Below are 21,226 nucleotides of genomic sequence, written 5' to 3' on the forward strand. Positions count from 1 at the left end.
TTTTTTTCTGAGACAGAGTTTCGCTCTGTCACCCAGGCTGGAGTGCAGTGGCGCAATCTCGGCTCACTGCAAGCTCCGCCTCCCGGGTTCACGCCATTCTCCTGGCTCAGCCTCCCGAGTAGCTGGGACTACAGGCGCCCACCACCACACCTGGCTAATTTTTTGTATTTTTAGTAGAGGCGAGGTTTCACCATGTTAGCCAGGATGGTCTCGAACTCCTGACCCCACGATCCGCCTGCCTCGGCCTCTCAAAGTGCTGGGATTACAGGTGTGAGCCACCGCGCCTGGCCCTTGTAGCTTTTATTCTCTCCCTCAGTCTTATCTTTTCCAGCCACTATGTTCAGTGGCGGCTCTCACTTTCTAGAACCAGCTTAGAGTGTGTATCTCAGGATCTCATTCTCACTTCATCTCTCCACCTGGGGACACTCTAAGGCTCGTTTCCTTCCACATTTTATAGCCACAGCCCCACTGCCTTTTCAACTGGAGTTCCTTGAAAGTTTCAAATGGATTTTGTGTTTAAAAATATGTACACTAAAGCTTAGAAATTAGAGTCAAGCCCTTTGCCAGTTTTCTTTTATGTTCAGAAAAAAATCAATTAAAAAAGAGCAAGCCCCAAAGGACGGCCACAATCATGTTTATAAAAACATTTCTATATTGATCTATTTTGATAATCACCTAACTTTCTCTCTCTCATCATAGGTTTCTATTGGTAATTTCAATGCTTTTGGGCCATTTTGCCAAAACAATGACTGATAGTCTACAGTCATCCCTTGGTACTTGTGGGGAATTCGTTCCAGAACCCCCTGAGGTCACCAAAATCTGCAGATACTTAAGTCCCTTATATAAAATGGCATAGTATTATGTGCATATAATCTACATAAATTATACTTTAAATCATCTCTAGATTACTTATAATGCATAATACAATGTACTGCTGTGTAAATAGTTGTTATATTATGTTGGTTTTTATTTGTATTATTTTTACTGTTATTTTATTGTTTTTATTTGTTTTTTTTCCCCCCAAATGTTTTTGATATTCAGCTGGTTGAATCTCAGATGCAGAACCTGCAGACATGGAGGGCCAACTGTATTTACTCAAGTAGGATTCACCTGTTGCAATGCATACATACAAATTCTGCACACAGAGAACCTGGTGGAAGTCTACGTTAGAGCAGGTCCATTTAAAGAGAATTCCACTCACATTTAGAAAATGCCCCTTTTATTTAGTCTCTCTGCACGATACTTTTTTTTTACATTATAAAATCACACAGGAGGAAAGGTTTTTGACAGGAAGCCAGCAGAAGACAACTTGCCAAGCAAAACATTGAGGATCCATTGCCAGCATCTGCAGATAATTTTTTTCAGAGAAAGAGGAGTCTTCCTGGTGATTAATGAATATTTTGACTTGACAATTAACACAATTATCCTGGAAGACATGCCTGCATGTGTCTCCCTGTAACAGCTTGCTTGTTGCCACTAAGTACAAAAGCCCCCTGCCCCACCCCCCAAAAATTGTTCTAATGGACTGAAGAACAGGAAATTGAGCCAAATCTCCAAACAAGGCAGGTGTACTAATAATTCCTCCTAAGAGGGCTGCGATCCTCTGTTTGTCTTTTAGTGTTGAAAAAAGGGCAGAACTTTTCCTCAAAGTCTTCAGTATGAAAATATTGGTCTTTAAACTCATCACCACTCATTCATACATTGAGCGTCCTCCTGATATTTTAGGGGATCTTTTAAACTTAACTTTTTAACAATCAGCCCTTCAGAAAGAAGAGTTTACTAAGTTCATTGATTCTCTTTTGACAAGCTTGCAATTCCTACATTTGGACAAATTAAACACAGTAAAGATTTCCTATATCAGCTCAGAGGACATTACCTGAAAATTCAGAAAGCTTTTCTTAAACTTCAGGAAAAAAGAAATGAGAGGATGAAAGGATGAAAGGAAGGGAAGAAGGAAGAAAGAAAGAAAGAAAAAAGGAGCAAAGAAGGAAGAAAGGATTAGGAAGAGACAAAGTAAGAGGAAATAAATAATGTAGAATACATATTTCCAAAACAGAAAAAAAACAATTCAACTAACGTATATTAATCTTTATTCTATAACAGACATAAATAATTTATGAATTCATATGACCTATACAAAAGACAAAATAAGATATTGCACTAAATTTAGATATGGGATATTTGAATTTAATATTAGCTAAACAGATAAATATATACAATTTAAAGAATTAAGGCAAAACCAGATGATACTTCAAATACAACAGAAGGCTTGAAAAATAGGTATAATTAGAAACAACAGCATCCTACCACCAGTTAATAAAGTGGTCATGTCTACGGAAAAAAAAACCTTAGGTTTTTAATAAAGTGGTTATTATCAATCATTTTAATTAAAGTTGAGCAATAAAGTATAAGATTTCCCTCGGAGGGGAGCTGTTTTGCCGAGGCTCAGGGATTGAGCACTTAGATTTCGGGTAAGCAAGTTTTTCCTTGTCAGATTTATGATCTATTCTTCTTCTTAGAAAATATAACTTGGAAAATATGACTCTTTCACATATACAATTAAAATACAACTATGAAGCATTCTTTTTTTTTGAGAGAAGTCATGTTGATGATATCATAGTCAAGGTAAATTTGTGGGCAAGCCATTCATTACCTTATTTTAAGAGAAAACATAATACCAGTTACTGAAAAAAACAATCCAAGTTTTTTACAAGAACCAAACAAACTAATTCCAAAGGAATAAAAAGAAATATAATCAATATATTAACACAGTATACAGTTCTTTGGCAGTATCACACTAACCATTGATTGAAGTCAGAACTTTAGAGTTTTCTAATGCTTAGACCCGGTTGCTAGTCTTTTAAAACTAAACAAATAAATTTCCACATCTGTAACGAATTCAGTAATCCCAGGAAATGAAATTCAGAATAAATCTTGCAGACAGCTTTTGACTGTTACATTTAAGCACAGGTATTATCTGCTTAGAGTCCCAATCCAAATATACTGAAACAGACACACACAAATAATCTGTGAAATTTTGTATTGGTTCGGACAGGCTAGAATCCTTAGAATCCATATCCACCCATGAGAAACCAATAAAAGACATCAATCCAATGATGAAAAAAAGATCTTCCAATAACTCAGGAGTGGGTCATCCCTCACCTGGATAAACATCACGGAGAAATTGAATCCTATAGGGGGAACACCAGAAAGCCAGAAAACGTGGAATACTGCCAGCCTCCAACCAAATTACCTTTCTCCAGTTTTAGGTAAACTTTATCCTCTTTATCTAGGTAGAGTAGGACACCATTCGTGGCAGCTTCACGAGTAACATCTTTGTCCCCCGCAAAGGCAGATATTACTGGTTTTCCATTTAACATCAAGTTAACCTAGAAGAAGAAAAATAATAATAACTGAAAAGTTCTCTTTAAAGTCAAAACATCTACTGGGGAGAATAAATAATGTCTAAGATGACAGACCCAGTAAAATACCTGATGTTCAGGAAATATATTCCCTTCCTTTCAAATTAGCCAATTGTGGGGGCCATACTTTGCATGTCTGCTGAACTGATTTTTTAAATTTTTTTTTCTCATTGGAATTTCCTTAAGTTCCTACAAAAGAATAACATCTATGGAGAGCAACTTAGCCATGTGAAAACTAGCTTCCCTTCAGCACATAAATTAAGCTTACTGCTTTGCTTACCTCTTCCACCCAACAATAATCTTTTGGAAATAAAGCAGGCTTGTAGCTTCCCAGTACGTTCGTAAAAGAGACCCTCTGCCCACTGACCTAAGAGACCCAGATACAACCCAATCCTACCAATATCCTTGCGAGTTTTTGTGCAGCTGTAACAAACATACTACTGAAAATCAATTGAAATAATGAAGTGTGTGTATATGTGTGTCTGTGTGTGTTTATTTCTTTTTCTATTTTCCCTGATAGGAAATAAGCATTAAAAACAATCATCAGGCCAGGCATAGTGGCTCATGCCTGTAATTACAACACTTTGGGAGACCAAGGCAGGAGGATCACTTGAAGCTAGGAGTTCAAGGCCAGCATGGGCAATATGGCAGTACCTCATCTCTAAAACAAACAAAACAACAAATTTAAAAATTAGCCTGGTTGGTCACATGTACCTATAGTCCTAGCTTCTCAAAAGGCTGAGGCAGGAGGATTGCTTGAACTCAGGGGTTTGAGGTTGAAATGAGCTATGGTTGTGCCACTGCATTCCAGCCTGGGTGAAAGAGTGAGACCCTATCTCAGAGAAAAACCAAAAAATAAAAAATAATAATCACCACTATCACTGATTTTAGCGATTTTAGTGATTTTAGATTTAGATTTTAGATTTTAGTGATAGATAATTAGAATGAACTCAAAACTGTATTAACTATTTTCTATTCTACAATTTTGATTACACTGTGTCAAGCATTGCATACATTTCTAAATATTGGAGGTGCGGAAAAGCTTTTCCATGGAAGTAAGTTTGTTTTCTAGATTTTTTTTAGGTTAAAAGTCATATGGAATAAATTAAATCTGAGGCTGATCCATTTATCCATTTACTAGGACATGTAAAAGTATTAACAGATAAGTGTGTAATCTATCATTCATATTGACATAATGGATAAGATAAATATTGAGCATAAGATAAAAGGTTATCCTAGAATTCCATGCACATATATTTGTGTCATTTAGTATTAGCATACTGGAATATTGTCGGAACTAGCTCCACTGTTGCTTTTGAGTGTAAGGTCAAGCCCATTGTCTTAGAAAGCAGAACACAAAATATATTAACTGTGGAACTGCAGTTGGTAAGAATTCACTAGCATCAGAGTAACTGAGGATAAACTCAAGCATACGCATAGAACACCCTTTTTTAAAAATATATTTTGAATAGTTGCTCCTTCATAGACTTATTCTTACTGATTAGCTGTATCTCATAATTTTAAAAAATAGCAAATGTGTTTTATTTATATAGTATGCACTTGTAAAGCTCTACTAGTCTTACAAGTATTTTTCTTACGAGTTCAAGTAATTTTTGTACGTGCATTAAATGAAAGCATGATCTTACAAAGAGATTTGTGTCACTGAATTTTTACTAAACCATGGATTTTTAAAAAATGTTTGATTGTTATTAAGGTAATAACTTCAATTGTTTATTTTTCTATATGCTTTTTGTCACATCTTAATGGATGTCAAAAAGGAAAAAAATTAGAAATTGAGTGTTTTAAAATAAACGATAAAGATGGCTGTTTATTTCTATTGTGGAAACACAACTTTGGATAAATACTTAAATACATAATCCACTAAAGATAAGCACAGTTGGTTGGGAGTATGGATGGAAGGGGTCAAAACACACACCTGGATAGTTTGGCTCTGGTAGACTTTAATCACGTGAAAACTGAAACTGTAAATTCCTTTTCTTGGTGCTACAAAGACAGACTCCAATGTGAAAAAATTACCCACATTCACCAGGATCTACAAATAAAAATAATAAATAACAATAAGTTATTATATTTTCTTCTGTAACTAAAATGAATTTTCTTCCTCTCACTCTCTTCCTCTTCTCTTCCTTCTTTCCCTCCTTCCTTCATTCCTTCCTTCCTTCCTCTTTCTTTCCTTTTTTCTTTTGTTCATTCATTCATTCTTGGCAACTAGCTTAAGAAATCATAGAAAATAAAACATCTAGTTCTATATCTTTCCTCTTAACTGATTTGGAAAATTGACTTGAATATTGGAAGGTTCTTCTGTCTTTTAAATGATATAAGAATAAATAAAGTAACTGCTTTGTATTCATGTCTCAATTTCCAGCAAGGCCCAATGGCTCTGGAAACATCTAGCTAACGTTTGAGGACTTATAAATATTAGCTTTACCTTGAGAGTCGGATAAAAGGCACCTGCTATGTGTTTACATTCCCACCTTCTACAAGCCTTTGCAATGTCCAGAGGTGACGTTTCCAAGCCAGCCAATCAGCATCTGTGAGCTCTCCGCAGCATCCCTGGACAAACCACAGAGGCATGGGTACCCCCTCCACCATGTGACATAATCCTTGATACTGAACAGTTGGTGCACAAAGTGATCTGAATGCCTGGCCCTTCTCTGAGCCACCACCACCCCTCTCCTAAGATCTGTTACCATCTTTTTTTTTATTCCTGTGCCAGCTAGGCCTTAATTATAATAATGTGGCAATGAGTCAGCCCTTGTGGGCTGCCAAAGAGGAGAACATAAAGAAGGATAAACTATGAAATAGGTGGCTTTCCCTGTTCCTCCCAGAGCTGTCCATTAACCTCCTACCAATCACCTGCTCTCTATTTGAAGTTCAAGGTTCAAAAGTGAAATTAGACACTGTTTCCCAAGAAAGCAATAATGCATTTTGTATTCCAAAATATTCAGCCTAGTTCTATTGGTTATAAAATTAACTCTAAATTTTAATAAGTGACCTCTTAAGCTAAATTTGCAATGTCACATGGGTAAGTCTCTTTCTATGAGAAAGAGGGATTGGGATCGAGGATGGATGTTAAAATAACCAGGGTTTGTTCCATTTCTTTCCAAGAAATACACCTGTAAGTGGCATTCAAAAATAATAAGAGGTCCCTAAAAAGATATACTTCTCATATATCAATGGCAATCTGCTAATATCTCTTTCAAACACTGCATTCTTGCCAATATTAACACACTTGCAAGCCTCTTGCATAATTCCCTAAAAACGTACTATTACCTCTGGGCAACATACCAGAATGTAGTGACAGTCAAGCAGATGTATCAGGCTCAACACCTAACTTAAAACACATGTATGTGTGTAATTTCATTCTGAGATTTCGCCTTCTTCCAAGTAAGCATCAGATTTTTTTTGTAACCTGATAGATGCTCTTTCCACAAGTCACCAGCTGTGCAATAATCCCCAGCAGAGGCTTTACAAAGAAATTTTTCAAGCACAAGTAAAATAATTTGAGGTGCTTAGTGGTGACTTCCTGATTCAGATACAAGTAGCATAATTCATTAGCAATAATGAAAATAGCTGATTAGTGTTGGCTACGTATAAAACTGGATGTTGACTCTACACCGTAATTGGAGCATCCAGGTACATTGAGATTTATAACCAAATGTGTCTTCTTGTCTCTAAGATGCAGGGCTCACTGAACAGAAGAACAAACCCTTTTCCTCTTCTAATTGATGGAAAGGTCATTGAAAAGAACACCCTGTATAGAGGATCGTGCAATGCCCACAGTATTCCAACATTTAATTAAAGCGTTGAAATACAAACTAGGGGTGGTGCGAGACTTTATTTCCATCAAGATGGAAAATACTGCACCAAAACCCCAAATGGGGCTACTTAATTCTTTAAAAATTATGGCTATCAAATACTAAGCCCCTAGAGAGGCATTCTCTGTCTTTGGCCAGCTGGAGAGTGCATTAGTTAGGAAAAATTAAGGAAGGAATACAGATGTCACCTCGTGCTTTCCCTGGCACATCCTGCAACACCACTTAACCTGTGCCCCCTGCACATTGTAGCTTTGCATACAACTGTGAAGTGTGAATTTGGAATTTAAAAAGACTCTGGATACTGTTGGGGCTGAAATTAAAACTCTGAGGACAGTTTTCTCCCTTAAGACACCTTGCTAAAGGTAAGCTGATATCCTGGGGTTTCTCATCATTCCAAACACGGAGGACCAGGTCGCTGAACAGCAGCTACAGCTTCCATCAGTTCTTCCCCTACTCTCATCAACCTCAAAGTCTGTCTTTCCCCAGCTATTTGCAATTCTCTGAAAGGACATGAGCCCGGGAAGACAGAACTGGCTCCCAAGCGCTTTCCTACGGGAGCTCAGCGCAGTTGCCAAATTCCTTTTCCTCCCCTCCTCCGCAACTTTTCTCTAAGTACCAGAGAAGGGCTTGCTGCCTACTCCGAGGCAGCGGCAGTGGCAGCGGCGCCTGGCACGCGAACAGTGGAACCTGCAGGCGAGATCTGACCCCCGGCTCTGCCCCCGCCCCCCGCGGCCACCTGCCCGATCTCTGCAGAGTGTGGAAGCCCGGGACTCTCTTGGGAGAGAAGCTTCTCTACCTGGGAGAAACAAATCAAACATTTATCCTGTTCCGCAAAGGTACCCAGGGAGCAGCCTCAGCGGCACCCGCAGAGGAGTCTGAGCCAGGGGACCAAGATCTGGCCAAGAGATCACGACGTCCAGGGACCAGGTGCCCTTCGGCTCTCGCCGACCTGTTGCTCGAAACTTGCCCTGAGCTCTCGCTGCCCGGCTCTGGGCTCCCAAGCCTCTCCCCCGCCGCCGCAGCAGCCTCTTTTAGGAGCCCGGAAGGAATGGGAGCCGGGGCTGCTGAGAGGGGTGGGAAGAGAGAAGGTAGAAGTTTCAGACCCAGGCATATTTGGGAAGGCGAGTGCTTTACATGATTCCCCATTTCCCAATCGGACCAGCTTAGCCTGGGCAGGCAGCCTCGTGCTGAGGTGCCTGGAGACCGCCCGCCCCCTAGGTGCTCGCGTCCCCCCGGGTCTGACCTGATCGAAGTAAATGATGCGCGTCTTGTTGCTCATCTCGGATGGCTCGTGGTTGGTGCTCCGCACCGCCGAGAAGGCGACCTTGGAGTTGGCCGCCCGGACCGATATCCCCAGCGGGGAGGAAGAAGAGCCCTTGGAGTCCGTGGCCGGGTTCGAGTCGCACACCACCAGACACTTGCCCTCCAGCACGATGGGCTCCGTGTCGTTCTGTGCCCAGACAGGCAGCCCCGGCAGCGTGAGGACCAGCAGCACCGCCGGCACCGCAGACAGCGCCCGGCGCCCGGAGCCCATGGTGAGCCGCGTGGGCAGCCGCAGTCGGCTGGCGCTGGTGCTCGCCCGCGTCGCCTCCTACCCCGGGATCCCGGTTGCTCTGGAAGATGCTAGCGGCTAGGTCGACAGCGCTGCAGGAGCAACGGCGGCGGCGGCGCGCACACTTCCACCAATTCTGCGGCTTGAAGTCAAAGTCTCCCCTCGAGCTCTCTCGCTGGCTCTGTTACCTTTGTCCTTTAAGGAGCTCATGCAGAACCCTTTACCCTACCCTCCTCCGCCCAAGAATCAGCCCTGCCTGGGGCCCCTGCACCCACTCTTGTTCCTAGACATCTAAAAGTCATCAAACCCTCACATTCACACCTTAAAGCAAAAAATAATAATAATAAATTCTCACCCCAAACTCAAGCACCACCAGCTAAACCACGGAGCAGGAACAAAAAGAGGGGACTCAAAGAGAAGCCACAAGGGTGGCGGGTGCCCAGCGGCGAGGGTGCCAGTCCTGTCTGGCTTGCGGCAAGGACGAGTTACAGAGGCAGAAGGTCCTTCCCAGGCTGAGAAGAACGCGAGGCTGTGTTCATGGCCGGGACGCCAGCGACTCCCACTTTCGCTTGGTCAAAAAAATCCCCCAAACCTGGTGTCACCCAGAGGTAGGGAGGGAGGCAGCAGCTAGCTGGGTCCCTCGCACCAAAAGCGCAGATTCGCAGGATCAGGTCCAGCGCGCGGGGCGCAGCGTGCAGGGCGGCTGGTCCGGCGGGGTCCTCTCCTGCCTGGCCTCCCGCCCCCAGTCCCTGCGCACAACTTTCTCGTTCCTCGCGCAGCCCGGAGAGCGCGAAGCGGGCACACGCGCTCTATTTATAGGAGCGCAGCGTCCGGCTGGGTTTGGCTTATCGCGCAACCCGCGGGCTCCGGGAAAAGGGGGAGAAGGCGTCTGGTGACCCCATCTGAGCAGCTCTCTCCTGACGTTTAACGGACCCCAAAGCAAGCGGGGTGCACAGCACTGATGATTGGCAAGGTTCGAGGCTCCTCAGCCCCTGAAAGCCCGTGGCGTAAAGGATGTGTGCCCAGAGAGGAGCCCACGGCCCTGCGCTCGCCCCAGCTCGGCGCCCACTCTCTCCTGCTCGATCTGAGTCCGCAGAGGGGGCGGCGGGTCCCCTCGCCCCTCCCCAGCGCGGGACTCTGCCGCCGAGTGCCCTTCGAGCGGAGCGCGGCGCTGCCAGGCCGGATCGCGAAGATGGATAAGCCGCCGCGGACTCGCGCTGCGCGCTGCCCCGAACCTGGGGACCGGCGGGCGTCCCGACCGCGCCTGGCCGGGAGCCCGCCCCACACAGCCCTGGGGCCTGGCGAGCTCAGGGAAGCCTTGGGGCGGACCAGAGCCCGTGGGGGCGGCTGGGAGGAGGTGCCTGATTCCTTCCTTCCGCTCCGGGAAGATGAGCCTCAGAAGCCGCAGGGGCGCGCCTTCCCCTCACACCGCGAATCCTCCCCAGGCATGGCCAAAAAAAAGAGTGAGAGAGGGAGTTAACTCAGCAAGAATAAGTCCTCCGAAACCGTGCCAACAACAATTAAAAAAAAAAAAAAAGACAACCCCACTCCTAGGAATACAGCATTTTTCTCCGCTTTGGATGCGCTTCCCGCCCCCTGTGCCACTCCACTGCCATCTTGGCCTCTGATTTGCAAGAGTTCCCTTCCTCTTCTGCAGCTACCACGGGGAAGGGAGGTTTGTCTCTGTCTGGACCCGGCTGCGTGAACTTGGCCGAGTCACTCACCCTCTCTGAGAGGGGGGCGCGGCGTTAACTAAGGTCCTCCCCACCCCCATCCCGCCAGCTTTCCAATTCTGCGATGCTGTGGGGTCATGGCGCCCCTTCCCCAATTTCTTCTACACTTCCAGCTGCCAGAGGGCAGACACTGTATGGTATCTTTAATCAAAACAGTATCCCCTCCAGGCATTCGGAGCTCCTAAAATTGCATTGGCTAGTTATGAATGGAAGGGATGTTTATTGAGGGAGGTCCTTGGGATGGAAGGCTCCCATTCCTTCCTGAGTGTAGGACGCCCTTATGAGCGTGGCATTCCAGCCCTCCACAATACAAGGTGAACCTCGTCTCCAGCCTTTTCCCCTTCCTTCAGAAGGGCCGGGCATTGAGCTATAAGCACCAGCTCCAACTGTTAAAATTGAAGACACTACGAGGAATCCCCTGACCCTCACCTCCCTATAATCTCTCAACTAAAGTGTTAATACTAGGTGCCAAGGGGCCTTCAGATTCTGCTCCAGTGGGGCCAGTATCAGGTGTTTTGACTTTATGATTTTATTTTATTTGTGGTGGGAGGTGGTCTCACTATATTGTCCAGGCTAGATTCAAAACTACTGGGCTCAAGCGATTCTACTACCTCAGCCTCCCCAGTAGCTGAGACTACAGGCCAGTGTCAGTTCTGACTGGCAGGTGCTAGTGCCATGCTATTTGTTAAAATGTTGAAAGTTACCTATCTAAGCTACAACCAAACAAGGTGAACTAGTGCCTTCTGAAGATGGCCACCATTTAGCCAGCTTTGATGCCCCACCCTAAGCCCAACACAAGCTTCACCTGATCCCTCTCTGCACTTTGTAACTCTCTTCTAGCTTTTAGGGATGTCTGCCTAGTTAACAGCAGCAATTTCTTCTCATTTGAAGCAGTCTTTTGAGGGTGGGTGCCGAGTTGAATTTAGTTCCTTTTATTTCCTGTAGGGGTAAGCACCCTGCCTTCCTTGTCTGGGACAGCTGTTGAATAACTAGAACTTTGGTTATTCAATTTCAGGCTGGGAGAAGTTTGACCAAAAAAAAAAAAAAAAAACACTCTGTTGAATTGTTAAATAGAAAATAAGCTATCTTCCTCACCAATTCCAATATATTCTGTCTATATCCTTTTCTTCTCCAGGCACTTCCTGCCAGCAAGAACTGAGATCTGAAGAAACCTATTCCTTCTCTCACCAAAAATATTCATTTTTAGTCCCCAAATCTGCATAGTGACCATAGTAAAGACTCAGTAATTGAGAAATGACTGAATGCTTCCTGATAGAAGATAATTATCACTCATATTATAGTATAAACTGCTTTAAATGAGTCTCTCTCAGTAAAATTTAAATTCAAAGCCTCCTCAGTAATTGGGGATAAGGGTCCTGGTTCCTTACTAAAGGATGTTCTGCTCTTCAAAGTGTTCTGAAGATGAGGAACACAGCATTTTCTGTGGACCCCTGCTAAGAGAAGTTATGTTATATTGTGAATCAGAGGGTCCTGACTCTTTTTCCCACAACAGTTGATTAAACATGGATAGCCCCTGGGTCTAGGACTGTTGATGCATTTGATACCAGAAGTCCAAGACTTGTATGGCCCAACTTGGCCAGATGACTTGGGGCTGCCAGATTTTCTCTCTGCAATCTTAATGAGACATCGAAATAGCTTCCAGTAAGCACTACGTGTTGCAGAGACAAGGTTTGTAGTCTCCCAAACTGATGTGGCCATGTAGGAGTCATCTGCAAGCTGAAGCAGAAGAGGTATTGGAATAAACCAGAGGACTGGCCACACTTGTAGAAAGAAGCCAATTCTGGAGCATGAGCACTTCTGAGAAGTAGAGGGAGTGAATAGTCAATTGCCAGTTCTGAACGCTTGCTTACAAGAGTTCCAGAAACATTTTTTCCTAACCTTGGGTTTCTTGGTATCCTCCTATGTCTTTGAAATAAAAACCCAATTCCCTTGAGCTAGTTTTAGTAACATACTGCTCCCTGTCATCCAGAATCCTCATTAGAACATTGTCCCAGAAACCATACCACAAAAGGCTATGGATCTCTTGCCAAAAGACTAACAAATCCAATCTCCTGCCTGTAGGAAATGCTTTTCCAACATTTTGGGAAAGGAGGCATCACCTGTTCCTCACCCCCTACTTCAGCCCCAGCATCCCCAGGAGAAAAGAAACAAGATCAAGTTTAAGTTTCTCTCCAACCACAGCATAGATCTGTTTTTCTTTTTCTTTTTCTCGTATTTTTCCAGTTGAAAATATGCTATCAGAAGACCTAGCTGTGACCCAAATATTTTCCCTTTCTGAGATTCCCATATTGTATTTGATGCCTAGGATTTTTTTTTTCTGCTAGACCTTTAGAGATGATGCAGAAATGCATTTCAGTTCTCTGCAGCTGGGCTTAACTTTAAAGTAAATTAGAATCTAAACTATCCTTGCATAGGAAAGCAATACTTCTGAGGTCAGTAAATTCAATGACTGCTTCTCCAGCCATCCTTTAGAGAAACCAAGTTTCAAGCAAGCCCAAGACAGTAAGGATCTATGAGCTATTTTCTGACTCTGAAGAAAATGTTTCTGAGAAGGCAAAGACAGACACACACAAGGTATTCAGCTCTAAGGGCCTCATTGTGGTTGAGTGAAAGCAGACTCCATGCATCATGCAGCAGAGACAGCCGCAGGTCAGTCATGCAGAAGATGGAAAATCAAAAGAGAGAGAGCAGTGAGGCTTGCATCATACCTAGACAAAGGTCCACTGAGTTTCTTAATTACCCTTTGCTCTTTATAATGATAGTTATCAGCCCAAGCAAATGATCTTTTTTGAGGGAGAGTAAGTAGCTTAAGAAGAAAAAGTCTTGGTGGGACTGTAAACTAGTTCAACCATTGTGGAAGTTAGTGTGGCGATTCCTCAGGGATCTAGAACTAGAAATACCATTTGACCCAGCCATCCCATTACTGGCTATATACCCAAAGGATTATAAAACATGCTGCTATAAAGACACATGCACACATATGTTTATTGCGGCACTATTCACAATAGCAAAGACTTGGAACGAACCCAAATGTCCAACAATGATAGACTGGATTAAGAAAATGTGGCACATATACACCATGGAATACTATGCAGCCATAAAAAATGATGAGTTCATGTCCTTTGTAGGGACATGGATGAAACTGGAAACCATCGTTCTCAGCAAACTATCGCAAGGACAGAAAATCAAACACCGCATGTTCTCACCCATAGGTAGGAATTGAACAATGAGAACACATGGACACAGGAAGGGGAACATCACACCCTGGGGCCTGTTGTGGGGTGGGGGGGTGGGGAGGGATAGCATTAGGAGATATACCTAATGTTAAATGACAAGCTAATGGGTGCAGCACACCAACATGGCACATGTATACATATGTAACAAACCTGCACGTTGTGTACATGTACCCTAAAACTTTATATATTAAAAAAAAGAAGAAGAAAAAATCTCCATGAACAACCAATATGTGAAAACTTACATAGTCTGGAAAGTTCCAGAGTCATGTTGAGCAAATCTTCATAGCTCCTTCTGGAGACAGCCAAATGACAGACTTGTTTCATATGAGGATGGTATTGTGGGAAAAAATAGATGGATGCTGTAAAAAATACTTTTCAATTGGTTTTAGAATTTGAAAATTGTTTGGGACAGTTTCTCTAGATAGTTTATTCCACTCACCCCATTGGCAAATAAGGTACGTGTCTAAGACATCAGGGAGCAGTGAGACTTCTTGGTCGTGGCTGCAGACAGATTTTGATGCCGCTTTTTGGCTTCGCATGATACCTTGAGCATGTTCCAGTCATTATATTTATCATAATGGTTTTAGTTGATTTATTGTTGTGTTTTCCCTGGACTATTAACTCTTTGGGAGGACAGAATTTAGCAGAGAGTAGGTATGCATAAATAAAGTTTACTGAATAAAGTAACATCATTGCTTTTAGTTCTCATAAGGGAAACAAAATAACATTTAATCACTATGATCTAAGTATGACAGGAAAAATAAAATTATTTCAGAAATGTTGGGGGCTTAAAACGTCAAGTCCACCTTAGTTACTAAGAATGGAAGCCCAGTGAGAAAAGGTTTTGTGGAAAGGGCCACATCTTGAAATGTGTTGAGTTGAACCCTGAGACTGTAGTAAAACCTTAGAGAGAACCTAAAAAATTCTCTCTCTCTCTCCCTCTCTCTCTCCCTGTCTCTCTCTCTCTCTCTCTCCCGACTCTCTCTCTCTCTCCCCGTCTCTCTCTTTCTCTCTCTCTCCCCCCATCTCTCTCTCTCTCCCCCCGCTGTCTCTCTCTCTCTGCTCTCTCTGTGTCCCTCTCTCTCTTCCCCTCTCCTGGGCACATCTTCATTATTCTTTGGCTCACTGCAATCTACCATTCTCTGAGGCCCGCATGAGGGAAAATGGCAGCTGATACTTCCAGATTTCACACATAACAAAGCCATCCACTCAGAGATGCCCCCAAATCCCCGAGAAGAGATGCACTGCGGCCATCTGGGTTCAGATGCCCAATCCTGAACCAATCAACTTGGCTGTAGAAACAGAATCATGCTGCACATGTGACTGATATCCCAGCAATGAAGTGTGTAGAAAATTGGGGCAGGGCATGGGAAAAGGAAAAATCCTAGAAAGGTAGTATAAGCAATATGTGGCAAAGGGAAGAACAAGAGGCACACTAATTTGTGTTGAGCGATTCCAAGTTAATTCCCTGCAAGTGTGTACAGATATGTGTGTATTTCAATACACAGAGAAAAAATATGAAAAGCTGGCAACAACTTGTCAAATTTAAAGGAATGGAATAGAAGGAAACACTATTAATTGTATTTCAGATGTTTCCTTATTATAAATGTGCTCACAACAATTGTGTATTACATTGTGATTCACATTTAAAATATTTTTTTTTTTTTGAGATGGAGTCTCGCTCTGTTGCCCAGGCTGGAGTGCAGTGGCATGATCTCGGCTCGCTGCAAGCTCCGTTTCCCAGGTTCACGTCATTCTCCTGCCTCAGCCTCCCAAGTAGCTGGGACTACAGGTGCCCGCCACCATGCCTGGCTAATTTTTTTGTATTTTTAGTAGAGATGGGGTTTCACCATGTTAGCCAGGATGGTCTCGATCTCTTGACCTCATAATCCACCTGCCTTGGCTTCCCAAAGTGCTGGGATTACAGGTGTGAGCCACTGTGCCTGGCCCACATTTAAAATATTTTTAAAAAAAGAAAGGGTTTCTGAGTAGATCATCCAATAGTGGTCTATCACATTCACATTTTTTCTCCATAATTTACTCTTAATTAAAGTTTAAAAAGTGGCATTGATTGAACAGCAATCTCCCTTTTTTGTTATGTTGATCCAACTCTAAAAATCACTTACTCCAAGTTTAGAAAGATGCTCTGATATAGAAAGCCTCACAGTATACATTTAAGAAAAAAAAATCCATTGCAACTAGTAACACTGATGCATACTGTCAAAATTTCTGGCTACATTTTATTCAGCTTGGCTTTCTCTATATAGTATGTTAGCATCCAGGAAAGCCATAGCTCAGTGCTGGGTGTATGACATGTGCCTGGCCACTTGCATTTATGTTGCATAGATAAGAAGGGTCTAAATGTGGGGTCCAAACCAATGGCTCCTACTTGTAAGAATCAGCTGGGAGGCTTCTTTCCAACATAGACTCTCTGGCCTTACTCTGAGATAATGGCTCTGCCCATGAACTGGGAAGGTTTACTTAACCAGCACCCAGGTAAATCTGAAGCAGATGGTGTTTGACTTTGTAGATGCCATTGGCGTGATGCCACAAGAGTCCATTTGCATTTGGGTTTTTTAGCTCTAAGGTTAAAAACAGGGTGTTTAGAGTCAGCTCTACCTCCTACTAGCTTTATGACCATAGAGCAAGTTACAAACCTTCCTTCATCCAAGAAAATTGCAATCATGAAAATCATATTCAGTCCATAGCTTCTTGTGAGAACTGAGTGGGGAAATTTGGGCAGAGCATTTAGCTCTGCACCTGGCACACAGGAAAGGCTCAATTAAGGGTAGCAATTATTATCATTAATCTGTAGACTCTACTAATGACTAAAGGTGTCAAACTACCACACGCTAAACTAAGGCCCATTAACTATTGGCGAGCAATGGCCCAACTTAAATTCACAGACATTATAATAGGGGAAAACGAAGTGTACCCAAGCGTGAGAGACAATCCAGGTTCAGATGCCCAGAAAATAATCAAACCCGAGTTTGCAGGGCCAGCCATTGCTGATAGATCAATGCTTATCATTATGCAGAGCTAAAGCTCTTGAATGAAGCTAAGACCCCAGGCATGTTTGTGAGCTCCCTACAGGGGATGGACAACAGGTTTAATTTTATTTTTCTTTCTTTCTTCCCATACTCTCAATCATTATGTCTCATCTGAAAGAAGCATTGAGTGGAAATAGATGGATTCTTCAAAGTGGAAATTATACAGAAAGTCAAGAACAGCTGGTCAGAAACAGTCACCACAGGAACAGGAATCCAGAAAGCCAGGTAGACACCAGAGAGTAACACGGCAGTTGTTAAATATCCAGGAGCCAACACAGGCATCTCAGGAGCTAGTATGCCAACTATGGAGAGTCCTAGACACTTTTAACTTTCCTGACTTTAGCAGCGTGTGGTTTGTGGGAAGAGAGAAAAATAGCTTCAGTCCAATAGGCAACTCTCCTCGCCAGGGCACTCAGTGAACATCTGTCCTTTGTAAACGTGAGATGGGAAGTGCGGATCTGCTGTTGCTGCTGTGATAGCCTCCATTCCTGCTGCCTCTCAGATATGAGCAGCTTGTGCCATTGTGTGTGATTCTAGTGTTTAAAGGAAGGTATTTTCCTACAACATGACCACTAAAACAAGCCAACCACTTAATCTGATGTTCAGCTGAAGAAACAGCAATCTGTTTTGACACTGAAAGGAAAACTGGCTGTGGTGAGCTCTCTGAGAGCTGGGGTACCAGACACCATGGTGAGAACTTCAAAAGGATTTTCAAGGTAAGTTTGACTCTAGGAAATTTTTTCCTTGCCTACTAATTTTAGAATCTAACCCTGGAATGCAATGCAATTACATTTTTGTTTTGTTTTGTTTTGTTTGGGGTAACCTCAATTGCTGATAGTTTCTCCCACTGAATTCCCACCACTCATGTGAGAGGTAGATCTTGCTGCCACCATTTTACAGATAAGGAAATACAGCATCTGAAAAGCTGCTGCCAACAAACAGGGTTAGACTTCATGGCTGGACATCTGTCTTATATCCAAAGGTCTTTCCCTAGACCATATGAGAAAAGTTGAAACAAAAATGCAAGGAGCTCCTAGAATGCTCAGAACTCATTATTTTTTAGTTGATGACACCAAATTCAGAGGAGAAGCTGAGTGTATTGCAAGAAGAATTAATGTCAATAATGTGCAAGTGACAAAGTTCAGAGGAAGAAGACAGGCTCCATATCACAAAATTTTTAATAAAAGCTATTGACCATAAGCCAAGGTGGGGGAATATATGTTTTTATTACACTCATATGTATACATATTAAAATATTCAATATACTAAATATAATTAGATTATAATTAGATTTGATATATTAAATGTAACGAGATTATAATTTGATGATAAGTGGTTAAATTCTCCTACAATCTTCTCATAGTTTTATGTGCTTTTCATTCCTAGTGGTTACCAGAGTTGAGATGTTACATTTATTTGTCTTATTTGACTAAAAGAATCTTCCCAGCCAATAATAAGCTCCATGAGGGCAGAGATTGCCCAGGCTAGTCCCTGACACATGGTACGGATATATTAAGTGTTTGTTGAAGTAATGAATACAGTGATGCCGCATAGATTCTAACTTTGGCTACCTTTTTCGAGTGTATTTCCAATTATAACTAGATAGTCTCAAAAATTTGCTTATGTTTTCTCTAATTCTCACTAATTATTTATGATGCATAATAACCCATCCTTCTTTACTTGGAAATTTAATGCACTTCTGGAAAAAGTGCTGTAAGTAGCCCTTCCTTTCCCTGGATGCCCATTATCACAGCTGTTCCTTGTTTTTGCATTCCTCACACTGGGTTATGAGTATCTTAGCTTTGACCAAGCTACCAGCTCAGCCACTTTCTTATCTACCACTGGGGTTAGGAGAGTAGCTCCTCTTTGCTAGGTTGTAGGCTCCATGAAGCAAAAGCTGCCCTGCTTTGTCCTTTGCTGCTAATTGGGGAACAGGGGGATTCCAGAAGCAAGCCTAATAGGGTGGGCCATGGCTTTGGAATCCACTGGCTTCCAGCTATTTCAGCTGGCCAAGAGCCTCCTGAATGACACACAATGCACCAAGTAACTCAACTTTCTTGGCCATCTGTCTGTTGGCTAAATAACTACCTCTTGGATGGACCAAATCATCACTTACACAGCTGGTGTTTGGCAATTGACTGAGCTGAAGCCCTTCTGGGCTGGATCCAATATTCCCTTACCACACACACACAAAATGAATTTTATAGGGCTTTGTATGGGTTTGTAGTCTTCATAAGGCCAAATAGAGAAGAAAAACAAAATAATTGAGGAAAGAGATGGACTATGTTTTAGAGCTAATGGTTTTTAAGACCAGAGAAATTCTGCATTGCTCCCCTTTATTGCTTTTATTTTACTTTTATTCTTTTTCTTTTTCACCTTTCCATGATTCCCCTGCTTTTCATCTTCTTTTCTACCTCCTTCCGATTTTTTTTCCTTACAGTTCCCAGTTTTACACTCCAACTGATATTTAATTAGGACTTAGTATGTACTGGGTGAGCATAGCAAACTCAAATGCCTTTGGGGACTGTGGTGGGCATCTGCTATCCTTTTGGTCACCCAATGTCAGAAACTCCTTCCTACGTCTTCAGATTCTTCTTCCTCATTAGGCAGAGCCCATCTCTCACTAAAGAAGCATCAAGTACCAGACACTCATTTTCCAGCTTCTCTTGCCATAAGAGGACAAGCACATGACCCAAGCTCTGCAAATTGGACACATCCACCCCAGAGGTTGAATTAGAGGCCTGAGAGGTGGCAGGAACCTCACAGAAACCTTGCTAGGGAAGGTGGCAGCAGGTTTTGTGGTCTGGGACAGGCACCAGCATCAAGCATCCAGGGTGAGTGATGCGGGTGCAGCAGGCTGTGAGGTCTGTGCTATGCAGCCAAACCATCCGTCTTGGTGATCTTGGTGCTGCAGCAGGAGCTGGGGTGTCATTCCTGTCTGCTTCACTGCAACCCAATTCTCCAATGCTCTAAGATACTTTTGAACCACAGAATACACTTAAATAAATTCCCTTTCTACTGAAATTTGTCAGTCGACTTTTGCTGCTTGCAAGTAAGAGTCCAGATGGATAATGAGGCCAAACAGGAGACACTAGTAGAAGACAACTGTGAAAATATGGAGCAAGCATCTCTGCCTCACCTCCAGCAGGCGGCTGCTGTTACACCATGAACATTGTGAATCCGGTAATGCAAGATACTTGGCTTTTCAATAGAAAAATAAATTCAGAATGTTTGCCAACTTTTAGATGTCAGCAGCTAATTCAAAAATTTTTGTGGGCTAACTTAAACATGATTTTGGGATACATATAGCTCTAGGACTGCCAGTTTGCCACCTCTTTAGGACTTGGTTTTACTTTTAAAGAACATTTCAGGAGACGTGTAACAGAGAGATTTCTTTGTAGTAACTTTTCTAGGTCTCATTTAAGCTTTTTTTTTTTTTTGAGACAGAATCTCACTCTGTCACCCAGGTTGGAGTGCAGTGGCATGATCTCAGCTCACTACAACCTCTGCCTCCCAGGTTCAAGCCGTCCTCCTGCCTCAGCCTCCTGAGTAGCTGGGACTACAGGTGTGCACCACCATGCCCAGCTAATTTTTGTATTTTTAGTAGAGACGGGGTTTCACCATGTTGGCCAGGCTAGTCTCAAACTCCTGACCTCAAGTGATCCATCTGCCTTGGCCTCCCAAAGTGCTGCGATTACAGGCATAAGCCACTGTGCCTGGCCTGAGCTCTACATTTTACAATAACTCAGATACTGTATTAATCCATTTTCATACTGCTATGAAGAAATATCCAAGACTGGGTAATTTATAAAGAAAAAGAGGCTTAATGACTCACAATTCCACATGGCTGGGAAGGCTTCACAATCATGGTGGAAGGCAAAAGAGGAGCAAAGGCACATCTTACATGGTGGCAGGCAAGAGAGTATTTGCAGGGGAACTGTCCTTTATAAAACCATCAGATCTCATTAGACTTATTCACTATCACGAGAACAGCATGGGAAAGACCCACCCCCACAATTCAATGACCTCCCACCAGGTCCCTCCCACATCATGTAGAGATTATGAGCACTACAATTCAAGATGAGATTTGGATGGGGACACAGCCAAACCATATCAGATACCTTAAAGCTTTAATAGAAAATTGCTGGGTACTAGGATGGTCTGAATGGGAAACACTGTAAGTTAATAGCAAACTACCACAATTGCCCATACCCTCCTGGTCAAACCCACCCAGTCAATCAAAATATTTGGAATCATGTCAAATCTCCAGCCTCAGATAGTGCCTCTGTCTCAGGGAAGCACCCAAATCATCTCCTGGTTTTCCTGCTTCAATTTATGATGCCTTGCTTTCTCCTAACCACAGGCCTTGCTTC

At 42.8% G+C, this 21,226-nt stretch overlaps 1 protein-coding gene across 1 annotated transcript; it reads right to left on the reverse strand.

Moving 5' to 3' along the window:
- Positions 1-1,202: 1,202 nt before the first annotated feature.
- Positions 1,203-10,143, reverse strand: CBLN4 (cerebellin 4 precursor). The gene is made up of 3 exons (XM_054468238.2): positions 8,505-10,143; positions 5,359-5,475; positions 1,203-3,389 (listed from the first exon to the last, which is right to left on the reverse strand). Exons 1-3 carry the CDS (start codon positions 8,793-8,795, stop codon positions 3,192-3,194), a joined length of 606 nt encoding a protein of 201 aa, XP_054324213.1. The 5' UTR covers positions 8,796-10,143; the 3' UTR covers positions 1,203-3,191.
- Positions 10,144-21,226: the final 11,083 nt, after the last annotated feature.

This window comes from Pongo pygmaeus, chromosome 21, assembly GCF_028885625.2.
Source record: "Pongo pygmaeus isolate AG05252 chromosome 21, NHGRI_mPonPyg2-v2.0_pri, whole genome shotgun sequence".
Lineage (NCBI taxonomy): Eukaryota > Metazoa > Chordata > Mammalia > Primates > Hominidae > Pongo > Pongo pygmaeus.

Excerpts from the sequence above, each read along its gene's own strand:
- CBLN4 (XM_054468238.2), bottom strand. The coding sequence starts at position 8,795 with ATGGGCTCCGGGCGCCGGGCGCTGTCTGCGGTGCCGGCGGTGCTGCTG. Across the intron at positions 5,476-8,504 it reads GCATCATTTACTTCGATCAG|ATCCTGGTGAATGTGGGTAA; the intron begins GTCAGACCCGGG and ends TTTTATTTGTAG. Across the intron at positions 3,390-5,358 it reads ACCAGAGCCAAACTATCCAG|GTTAACTTGATGTTAAATGG; the intron begins GTGTGTGTTTTG and ends TTCTTCTTCTAG.